Source organism: Euprymna scolopes, chromosome 13 (assembly GCF_053919585.1).
Source record: "Euprymna scolopes isolate OS-2025 chromosome 13, ASM5391958v1, whole genome shotgun sequence".
NCBI classification, from domain to species: domain Eukaryota; kingdom Metazoa; phylum Mollusca; class Cephalopoda; order Sepiida; family Sepiolidae; genus Euprymna; species Euprymna scolopes.
The window spans coordinates 42,304,320-42,316,812 of NC_136494.1; the positions used below are offsets into that span (position 1 = coordinate 42,304,320).

At 31.6% G+C, this 12,493-nt stretch overlaps 1 protein-coding gene across 2 annotated transcripts in view; it reads left to right on the forward strand.

Moving 5' to 3' along the window:
* Nucleotides 1-12,493, forward strand: part of LOC145291994 (uncharacterized) — a 115,381-nt gene that overhangs the window by 36,464 nt on the left and 66,424 nt on the right. For both annotated transcript variants that reach the window (XM_080137970.1, XM_080137971.1), the window contains exons 7-14: nucleotides 200-292; nucleotides 428-560; nucleotides 3,775-3,926; nucleotides 5,386-5,458; nucleotides 5,647-5,796; nucleotides 6,468-6,572; nucleotides 7,290-7,447; nucleotides 11,205-11,288. In XM_080137970.1, the coding sequence (XP_079994096.1) occupies nucleotides 200-292; nucleotides 428-560; nucleotides 3,775-3,926; nucleotides 5,386-5,458; nucleotides 5,647-5,796; nucleotides 6,468-6,572; nucleotides 7,290-7,447; nucleotides 11,205-11,288 (948 nt within the window). The remainder of the gene's footprint in view (nucleotides 1-199; nucleotides 293-427; nucleotides 561-3,774; nucleotides 3,927-5,385; nucleotides 5,459-5,646; nucleotides 5,797-6,467; nucleotides 6,573-7,289; nucleotides 7,448-11,204; nucleotides 11,289-12,493) is intronic.

Genomic DNA, 12,493 nt, shown 5'->3' on the forward strand with positions numbered 1-12,493 from the left:
ATCCCTGAATGGAATTTCATCTGAAGTCCTTATTCCCAAAGAAATCAGCCCATACTCCCCCTCCCCAATTTTTGTAAGAGAAAGGAAATCGGTGAACATTTTATTTCAGTTATGTTTAACTTGTTTATTTTTTTTTTTTAAGATTTACTTTTGCTGATTCATAAGTTTTATGAGCTTAAATCATTTATTGTAATTCTAGAAAATGGCTAATGAACTGAAAAAACTGTTCAACAACAGAAATGAAGTCTATGTCCTCAGAGTTTGGAGTTTGCTTGTACAACTTCTTGGAAAGGTGAGTAAATACAAATAAAAACAAACTTTTTGGTTTATGAGTTTTGTCTGGACAGACAAATGCCCTTTTTTTTTTTCTTTTTTTTCTTTTTTATATATATGAATGATTTTTTTTTTTTTTTTAAATTCTCTCCAGGAACTTCACTGTGTTTTCATTAACCAACTTCTTCCAATTGTGGAATTAGGCTTTAAGAGTTCAAATCCAACTATTAAGTATGAGGCTTTCTGTGCATGGAAATACTTGGTTGAAAACTTTGCATCAAATCCAGGTAAATAAACTTGCTCTTTTCTTCCACTTTATGAATTCAATATAAGTTCAATCTGTACAATTTATTTAGGTTATAGTTTTTTAACGAAAAGTCATTCTCATAAACCAACATAGATTGCTCAAAGATGAGTAAAATTCCTTAAAATTTCCACTTGTAATATTGTTTATTTTTATTGAAAAAAAAAATTGTTTTCTCAGACTACTTCAGGTTAGATTACTATTTTCAATGACAAGGAAAAAATTGTTTTTCAAATTTGATCTACATAATACCGTTTCTATTGTTACAACGTATCTCGTCCCTACTGGGGACGGTAGAGATGGGTGATGTAACAAAATATATAAAAATTATGTTTCCCAGGTTCCTTGATAATGCGTTATGGGAATGGTATAACCGTCTCGAAGACAACAATAAAATGAAATGCACTGAATAACGAAATCACCTGAGAAATAACTAGGACAAGTATCGTCGAAAAATTAACAAACTTTTATTTATATAAAAACAATAAATAATATTCAATTCAAGAAAATTTAATGTCTAAATGATTTAATGATTCAAATTCTACCTAGAGAAAAATATATCATCAACAGTCAATGTTCACATTAATGACAAAAAATCGTCTTCTCAATTATACAGGTTCTAGGGTAAGAGAGATGTTAGAAAAATTAAAGTTTTGGTTGAAAAACTCACTGAATGTCCTTTGAAATGTGACCTTTCTTTTGTCTCTTTTTTATATATATATATATATATATATATATATCTCTTTCCTTCCTGTAAATTGTTTACATTTCATTACGCGCGTGCATGTTAATTGCTCCAAATATTTGTTTCTGAAGTTCAGCTCTTGATTTATAGTAAATATTTCACTGCTCCTTTGATCCTTCCTTTGCTGGTTTCATTCTTTTCTTCAGTCAATATTCTAACTTTGACCACTGATCAAGACAGATTTTTACCGTCGCCGCCAACGTCGGCTGGTGTCGTTGATATTTACCTCCATGACGCCACTACCGTCGCCTTTCGCTGGCTTCGCCACCCCGACCTTTGCTGACTTACGTCTTGTCGCTTTGAAGCACAAAGCTCAACTGACTGTTGACAACTTTTTCAGGCCCCTCTCTCTCTCTATACAGTTTATCTCTTTTTCTCTATACAGTTTATTTCTCTATCTTTTCTCTCTCCTCTCTTTCTCGTCTATGAGCTTTTCTCTTTCCTCTTCCACCCTTCGTTCACAGTATCTCTGTCTCTTCCTTCTCCTGCTCGCAGCCCCCCCCCCTTTTTTTTGTTTACAAAATGTAAACGAGCAGATGAGAATGGAGCTTTTTGGCGCAAAAATGATACAGTAAATAAAATGAAAATATATCTTCTCTCGGCTAAAAATCAAAATAATTTATTATACATTTTCATAAATGTATCACTATTTTTAAAGGAAAAGGCTCACTCGTCAATATGGTGAACTTAATCAGTTGAAATTTTTTGCCCACTTTTTTCTCATTTATTAAAAGGAAAATCTTGATCTAAGTTGCTATAAATCATTTTAAGAAAATTCAACATGTTAGATTTTAAATGGATCTTATATGAATAGTCACTTCTGTTTCTGTTATTTTTGCTTAGGAGTGGAGGGGGGGGGGGGTCCAATATTTAGGCTGGCTTGATCTAATAATTATTTACACTGTTATGGTAAATTTTCATTTACCAAAAGTTGATATATTTGTAAGGATTTTATTTGTTCAAAGTCTGCATTTTTGTGAATGGGCTCTTGTTCCAGGTCACTGAATGTGACCTTCCCGGGTCACTGGTAACAGGTGTGACCCCTCACATACACATCTTGATCGTCTTTCACAGGGAATTCTCAGCGAGTTCTCTCGGCACAGCAGGATCTGGTTGGTCAGTTTCAGCATCGATTTCACCTTCGGGTTGATGTGCCATATCACGCTGGAAATGAGATTTTCATGCACAAGAAAGAAAGACAAACTCAAATTTCTCTATTCTAGGAGTTAATTCAACTACAATTTACAAAATATAATATAAACTTATATACAAATGTTCAATGTTAATTTCTTACAAAACATGCTATTGAATCTTACTCTCCGTGTTTTGCGATGGGGAAGGGGTGTGACGACGACTCTTCAATTACTGATAAATTCTCTCAAGATCCAGCTTCAACTAATTGATTTTTGACACAGGCATTCGCTTATCTAGTGAGGTGATAGGTAGAGTAGATTGTTCCCTAAACCAATCGCCAATCAATACATCATCCTGGAGGGAATTCCTGATCTGACGTGTGCGTGTGCTGGTGATTTTGCGAACGCTCGCAGCTTTCTGTTCTCACAACTAGGGAAGTTAATCCTTGACCCCTCGTCTGGCCTCAGAACCAAAATCATATTTGTGATGATTTCAAAACATCGAATTGTCAATTTTCCCCCAACAATTAAAGTATGTCTGTTTTACAAAGACACAATAAATTCATAACTTAACTCTTCCTTTTAGCAAGGTTATCCACCGCTGCCCGGGCATGCAATAATCCAGCCTTCTTCAGTGTTTCGGGAGTCTTTCTCTCTCTCTCTTTCTCTCTCCCACCCCCCTCATAGGTAGTTCTACCGCTTCCGGAGGCGGTCCCACCACATTTTTATATCCTGTGGAAATTGACTTCTATAACAAAAGCACACAAGATGGCAATCTAATTTTTAATAAATTTTGAATCGTCATAATTTGGTGGTTAATTAAACTACCACAATAAATTTTGCAAAAATTTATACGCCCACATTAAAAATTTTTAAATATAATTTTAGTCTGTAGTCATGCTTTAAACTTCAACAATAACTTACTGGTTATCCTTCGTGCTTGACAAATATTTAGTGAGTCAAAATAACATTTAGTTCAGTCAATACTTGATTTGCAGTGATAACGTGTCTATATATCTATGCAAATGAATTAGATCAACAAAATTTGAAATTGCATCAATAGAAAAAAGAATTTAAAAAAAAAAATAAACCCCAAAATCTAAGACATTTCAAGTATATTTGTCATTTATTAGTCTGGGCTAGTCTTCAGGAGAGTGAATATATTATAAGCTTTTTATAACTGAAAAGTTCAATGTTTATAGATGCTCATAGGTAATGGAGAATCTGTCTGCATGTTTATAATAATAATATAATAGCATTTTTAGTATCATGTTAAGTACTTGTTCATTCTTTTGTTTCTGCACATTTTATCATTTCAGCCATTATTGGTGATCAAAAAAGAATAAAACTCTTAATGCAAGTTTTTAAGATTAATAATGCCAAGACTGAAACCGTTGCTATGAAGAAACTAGAAGTATGGTGGTATTTTGTGAAAAAATTGGATACAAAAATGCTTACCAATTTTGATATGGTAAGTTAAAATCTTTATTTGAATACAAATCACGGTTTGAAATGTGAAACGAAAGAATTGTTCTAATGAAGAAATTCCTCCACAAGGTGAGGATAATGTTTTTAATGCATAATAAATTATAACCTCAAAAAAAAAAAAAAAAAAACTTTTTCTCTTAGGCTTTGATTTTCAATATGTAATTATTGAATACTAATATTTAAGATTTTTCATAAGGTGTATGTCCTCCTAAAACCCCCTCTAAGTGATAAATTTTCATCTAATACACCTAACTTTCTCTATAATCAAAGATATTTTCATGGTAAATTTCATAGATTGTTTTTAATTTTTTGTCAAATCTATATAAATAAAATAGATATGTATGTGTGTCTGTGCCTCCGTATGAAAATATTTAACTGATAAACTCTTAAACTACTGGTCACATAACACTGAAATTACCAGGAAATAGTAATCATACTCTAAGGATGGTTTATAATCAGTAAAATCTTTGTTTGGATGGAGGAATAATGAATACAGAAATGTTGGCAAGTTGAAATGCAAAGTGTTAATTTCAACTTGCCGACATATTTCTATTTTGCGCATGTGCAAATTCATTCATAGCTTGAAGTGGTTTAATTTTAAAAGCTTAGTTCTAACGGTAGGGAACGCAGCTGGCGCATTACATGTTTTGATTTCAATTCTAGCTAATGGCATCCAAGTTATTTTTACTTTTGAAATCAGTACTATAAATATATAGTATTTAATTCACTTGTAATAATACAAAATTTGCATGAATTAAAATGTATTTAAACATATTTTTCAACCGGGTAAATCCCCTCTCCCTCCTGCTAATATCTGATATAAAGACTGGTCATTAGTTATTGTCCTTCTTTATACCTCTCTTCCACAAACACAAAAATTGCCAACAATCACAGTTTATTCAGTGGAAGGAATGAGGGGTCTGCATTAATTTTGTTCAAAATTAATGAAAACTAGTCTTCTTGTTTTAAAGACCCCCTCCTTCCGTCTCTGTGTGGAAAATAAATTCAACAAATTCACTTAATTTCATCAAGTATTTTTTTTTTTTTTTTTTTTTTTTTGTTTACAGCGAAAAAACAATTTATGATACCGAGCAAAATGTTCGATTTTTAGGGAGAAAAGCTAGTATTAAAGATTGGAAGGGATGTCAACGCTTTAACTGGAGTTATCTCCCTTTGTCGTTCTAAAATTCAAACAATTTTTTTGTTTGTTTAATCCAAGATGGCTGCCTTCAACGCGCTCTCATAAAAAGGTGTTTTTTCCGCTGTAAAAAAAGAACTTCTTGATGAAATAAGTGAAATTTTTTTTTGGATAACTTTGTTCCATAACGAATACATACAATTTAAACTTTTTTTTCAATATTTTCATTTTTTTTTAATGTCTTGACTAAACTGTACAAGTACCTATTTTTTTTATTTATTTTTTATTTTTTTCATCATTCTAGGTATGCGTACCTTTGCTGAGATTTTGTGTTGGAGGCAAATGGACCCAAGGATCCCGAAACACACCAGCACCAAGTGTGTATTTTAATACTTTCTTGCTGGTAAAGTTAAAAACAAAATAAAAAATAATTTGAACACATTAGCTATAAATTTTTTTAATTAACTTATGTTTGAAATTTGAGCGTGTTCAAAAATATTTCCAATTTTTATTGTGAATGTTAATTTGTCTCTATTTAAAAAACATTTTTACTTTTTTTTTTCAGAACCTGTTAATACTCCAATAACTTTAGCCAGCCAAGTAACAGTATGGCCAACTTTTGTTCCTCTCCAAAAAAAAGGACTTGAAATTATAGCGCATTTGCTGCAGCTTCCTACTAGCAATTTGAATCTGCCATCTACAGAACTAGATTTGGGTAAGGAACGAATTTACATTCAACTTATTCCCTACTTACCAAATCAATCATATTCATCAAATTTAATCTTATAAAAACAAATTGTGATAGTGGTGTTATATACTAGATTTAAACCATCTTTTTCATGATGGTTACACATTTTAAACATTGTACCCTCAGGATTTTTTACAGGTTAACAGTTTATCATAGTTTGTAACCTTTCAGGGAATTTTGAGCTGAACCTATTTAATCTGTGATCAACAGTTCTCAATCTATGTTCTATGAAAGAAATGACAAATGGCTCTTTTGGTCAGAGACAGTCTAGTATGTTCTACTATTGCATTTCATATTTTCTGTCCTCAATGAAGGAGGAAAGGACGATATTTCTAGATTGCCCCCCCCCTCCTCCCCAAAACCAGAATACTCCTCCCTTTTATAATGGACTGGATTTTCTCCCATATTAAAAAAAAATGAAACTGTATAATTAGTCTCTTTCATGGTTGTCAAAATTATTTTTATCTTGCTATTTAAAAACTCAAACTTAAAATATGGTGCAAATTACTTTAAAATAAATTCTCTAGTTCCAATTTAATTTAAATGAACCAATATTAAAAAAAAAAAAAAAAAAATTAACCAAACTATTATGCAACATTCGTTTTCCCTCATTATTTTTTTATTTTTACTTTTTTAAGATGCCTTAAACCCTAATGTTATTTTGGGACCAGCATTGTTTCTCAAACAATCTAGTACCATCGCTTATGCAACCGTCGAACTGATGTGCTCAATTGAAGTCCCAGGTAAGCCTTTTATTTTCTTATTCTGAGTATTTTTACACACCTCTTAAATGTTAATTCACTATGCTAGTCAAACAACATAAATTACTAAGCAATTATCTTTTTAGCAAAAAATGATACAAATTATTTACCTCAAAACTCGTGTGCACACATGCATATATCTATATTAATGAATTAAATAAAACTTCCATGTCTCTTTCTTGTTACAACTTTGATAAAAAATACAACAATAATAATAGCATCAAAGAACTCTTGGAAAACAAATTTAAAAACAAATACTAAACTATCTGGAAACAATATAAACTCACCACTACCAAAAATTTAAAAACATAACACTTATCTAAAGAAAACAGACATCAACAACAAATAACCTAGACATGGTTAACATGCCAAAAATAAGAAAACAACTCCAATTTTCCACAATATTCTCCAATTTCACTCTAACCTACTGAAAAGTGAAAAACATTTAAACAACTAAAACAGAACTTTAAAATAAATAAATAAAATAAAAAATATCTTCTTGGCCTGAAATGACCTCACAGCAGATTATATGCCAATAGACAATCGCCATATTTTGTATATATATCTTGAAGAAGAAAAATTTTACAAATTTCATAAGTGTTTAATACAAATTACTAGCCCTCTAGAATTTAATTATCAAAAATGTATTGTCTAAATCTGTTTTTACTGAATTGCATTTTCTTTTTCTTTCTTTTTCAGATAATCTGGTGCTTTACATTTGGTGCCTTCTTGTCGAACATATCCGACTCGGACTTGAAGCCGGTCTTAAGGTTGACTGTAGGGATGCTTTGTCGTCTTTTCTTTGTGATTTTTCCACATTAATCCTTAGCCGTCCAGCTCCATATTCTGTAAAATATGTAAGCAATATTTTTTTATTTTAGTTTTCAAAGATATAAAATTAAATGTTTTGGACATTCTCTTTCTTGCAACCTTTTTCCCACAGAAAAAAAAGTTGCGAGCCTATCTCTTGCTCTATCGTTATTTTCATGGCAAGTGCTCGTCTGAGCTCCAATTTATGATTTCCACTTGCCAAACTTACACAAAAAAGCACTAAACTAACTACAACCACTATCAACAATTTTCTCTATCTGTGCCTAATTCTTAACGCAGATTCTATGAACAAAACTTTATTCCTAGAACTGCTTGCATGTGGAACACTGTTCCATTGGTCTGCTTCCCAGCCAATTACAATATGGTAGCTTCATCAAGTCCAATGTAAACAAGTTCTTAAATAATCCAAATTATACTCCATCTAAACCATTACTACACTACCGCCTTACATTCATTAACCCGTATACTTGAGTGGTCTTCAGGCTTTTATAAGTGATGACTACCTTGTGAAAAAGAAAACATACTTAGATAAATATTTAATTTTTATCAGATGAAATAATACAACAGTATCATTTGTGCTTAACATAAAAAAGGAAATGCAACATTTTATTTATTATTTATTCAGCATAAGGTTTTGACAAGTATAATCTCTGATGCTTTTTTTACTTGGGTGACCTATATGAAATTTCAAACTGAAAGTATTATTTAATCCATCAAGTTAGATTATTTTTGTTCAACCAGTCATTATTGGCTAGAATTCATAATTTTTATATTCTTAAATATAAAATCAATTGTGGAATCTAGAAATGCCAATATCCTAATTTAGATATAGAAAATTAAGTTTGTCAACGATGACTCAAAATGTATACAAACGTAATAAAACTGACTTACAAAATACGCACAGTTTAATTTTAGATTGTCCACCATAAACAAATATTCCCACCCAGCTATTTGACAACATTCGTATTGGATTCTGAAGAAAGTTGGAGGTTACATCGTCCGAAATGTGAAAATCGCACTCAAGATGAGAACAGTAGTCTGATGAATCCAAATAACCAATACTCATCTCAAAAATTCAGAAATGTCCTATTTGACAAGTGTGTGTGTGTGTGTATATATATATATATATATATATATGATTTTCAGAATGTGAGAGAATGTATATAATAAATTCCACAGCCAAACAACGTCGCAGCTCACAAGAGCCATGGCAGTCAAAGAACCGGAAGTCCAAGACTCGAGTTTCGCCCTCATTTGGGCTCATCAGTTAGACACATCCGAACTCAGGATTCGAAACCCGAGGCTCTTGCATGCAAGGCAAGCACTCTACCAACTGAGCAAACGCCCTGCACACAAGAATTCTATTAACCAACACAGATCAAGCAAACCGCGCCGAAATCTTTGACTGCCATGGCTCTTGTGAGCTGCGACGTTGTTTGGCTGTGGAATTTATTATATATATATATATATATATTCAAACACAGTGTTTGAATATATGGTTAAGTGGCAGTTTTAGTCATTTAGAACTGCTTTAAAGCTTCACCGCTCACTCATTTTCTGACCAAATTTCAAACAATTATTACAGTTTATAGATCACATCAGTTATATTGTGAAAAAAAAAAGAAAAAAAGATTTTTAGTTTTCGTTCACTAAAATAAGTTATAAATTTACTGGTGTTCAAAATTATAAAAATATGTAAGGAGGGGAGTGACGCTTTTTATGACTGGTTTCCATAGCAACCACGTCGTTTCAGCGACTACTGTTGCTACTAATTCACTGCTGTCTTGAAAAGAGAAGTGACAAGTGAAACAAAGAGCATGAAAGGGGGATAATTGGGGGCTTGTATTGAAAGCAGACGAGTGCTGTACATTGGTATTACATATGTTTTTATGGGGTAAAAAAAAAAAAAGACTGAAATTAAACAAAGAACAAGTGAATTTATGGGAAGTCTGGAAAAATCATGGATTACAATAGAAAAATATGAGCATGAAAAGTAATATCGTTAAGCTTAAACATGTAAAAGTAAAGGACTAGTTGTTAAAACTGGAATAGAAAAGGACGATATTTTAGTAAAAAATATAATAAATTTATAACTTAGAATATTGCAGCATTAAGAATATTTTTTTAATTCAATTTATAACATATAATCTATTCTTAATGCTGCAATATTTTAAGTTATAAATTTATTAAATTTTTTACTAGAATTTTCTTTTCCAGTTTTAACAACTAGTCCTTTACTTTTCCATGTTTAAGCTTAACCATATTACTTTTCATGCTCGCATTTTTCTATTGTGATGTGTGTGTGTGTGTATATATTATATATATATATATATATATATATATATACATATGCACATAAATCACATACACAATTTGAAATTATATTTTTTCTATCAACTGAGAACAAAGGCTCTCAAATATTGCCAACATATATAGCATCATTTTTAGAGTATTTATATTTATTCATTTGTGGACTGTTATCCTCATCTTTATAGTTGTTGTTTCAGTGTTTCGGCCAACTAATCCTCTGACTGGCTTTGAAACTGCTAACGTCAGACAATGCTCACTTGGAACTGTAGAGATTAAACATCTCTATTAATTGTGCGCTGGCCCCGTTGAATTTTTTGGTCTTATAAATCCAAATTTTTTGTTCTTATCTGGTTTTCCATCGTCGGATCCATACTGAATGTTATATTATTTTTATTATTGGAATCTTTTGAGATGAGTAATTTGTATATTTATTTGCAAACTGTTATCCCCATCTTCATAAGTGTGGTTTCGCAACATTCGGCCAACTATTCCTCTGGCCTTCATTAGGTGGTTAATCACAATGGGATAGGAATGCTGAATCTCTTAATTCTACATAATTATTGCGTTTCAAAGTCATCTCAAAGAATTTCAACAATTAAATAATATAGCATTTGGTAAAGACCCAACGATGGAAGATCAGATAAAAAAGATTAAAAATTCTTGGATTTATAAGACCAAAAAATCCAACCTTGATTGCCTTTCAGGGCCCGTGGTGCAGTTCATAAACGTTGAATCTCTACGGTTCCAGATGAGCATTGTCTGGAGATAGTGGTTTCAATCCTACCCAAAGCCGGCCAGAGGATTACTTGGCCAAAACGTGATGAGACAACAACTATGGAAGGCAGTAATTACAGAGGATTCAGCATTCCTATCCCATCACAGTTAACCACCTGGTGAAGGCCAGAGGAATAGTTCGCTGAAACGTTGTGAAACAATAATAAGGATAATAGTTCGCAAACAAATAAATATACAAATTACTTATCTCAAAGAATTCCAGTAATTAAATATCATTTTTAGAGCTTTTAACAAAAAGACTGTTTTGAGATTTATTTGTTTTTAAAATTATTCAATTTCTGTTCAGATAAACTAAATTGTGAATCAAATTTGTACTTTTTGGTTGTTTTTTCCTGTCAGATTTGGGAGGAGTGTTGATATATACTTATGAGTATGTTTTGATTTCAATCTAAATAGTCAAGAGATAATGTTAAAATAAGATCATAAGAATAAAAAAAAATATATCTTTTAAAATATATTAACATTTTTTTTTATTTATTAATTGGGCACTTGATTGATTTTTTTTTTTTTTTTTTTTTCTTTATAATCTTGTAATGGAATTTACTAATGATTATTTAGGTTTTCTTAATTTAATTATAAAATAGAACTCTTTGATTTCACAGAATGCAGCAGTTGTTTGTAATTCCGCACTCAAGAAAATGGCTAGATTTTCTAGTATATTTTTATGTGTGTTTGCAGAAACTTTTCCTTGCTGTTTCAAAACTTCCTAAGAAGATACTTTGTTCAACGGCCTATAACATCACGAGTGGAGAAAAAATTCATGTATGTATTTTCGCTTTTGTATTTAAAACAAAAATTAAAATGATTTTTAAACTATATTTCTCTTATGTGGTCATGGTTGTGGCATTCATCCTGGGTTGGTTCAACTCCTTCCAACAAGTTCATGTCCCAAACACTGGCTGACCAGACATGATGATTTCAACCTGCTTTATAGTTGTAAGCCATTCGCGATTCCAACAATGAATAAAGGTGAAAGTTCAGAATCAGTTCAGCGTTCTGCTTTCACTGTCCTGAGTCAGGTTTTGGATTGACCATCGCTATGTTTCTTCCAGCTTGGTGTTGGAGATGGATCGATGACTTTACGGATGAAATCACCATCTGGTAAGAGGAGATTTTGAGAGGGAGTGGATCGTGCAGTGAGTGCGAATTGAATTGTTTGGTACAAACTGTTGCCAGTGGACACGGAGGACCTACCAACCATATTTTTATTTATATTCTATTAACAGAACCCCCCCTCACACAGAATGCAATCCTTTATAGCAAAAAGGTTCTTAATAAGTACACTTATTTTCAGCATTAAAATGCAATCCAAATAAAGCAGTTCTTCAAAATGTATAAACTGCAGTTTGAATTTAAAAAAATTAAAGCATTTATGAAAGTAAATACTGTATTAATTGTGAATGATATAAATTGTATGTTAGCAAAATCAGTGTCAAAACAATTGAAATTAAAAAATATATTCAAGAGCTCTTTTATATATATATATATATATATATATATAGTCTGCTTATCCTTGGTTACTGTAGCTTTACGCAAATCTAAAGCATATGCCATCTTGTGTGAATGAATATCTAATTGGAATGATGTGCTTTCCTCTAGAATGCACCGATGGAGTTGAAATCTGGGATATCAATTATTGAATTCCAGTTTCTCAATTATTTTGATTATTTCAGCTTATAGTACTTGATGGTCTCAAGCAATCACGAATCTAAGTATTAATCATGACAACATGGAAGAACAATTATCTACAAATAAGATGGCATACAATAAATTTATTACCTCCTCCAAGGAGATTGTGTTTTTGGTTCAGTACATCACTTGACCAATTGGCACCAAACTTTGTCAAAATATGATCTAACTTAAAACAGATTTAACTTTGGAACATCTAAGTCCCAGATGGTGGAAAACGTAAAAATATTTTTTGTAATGATTTGTTTCGTTCATCGCATACTCGCTATGTAGCGTGT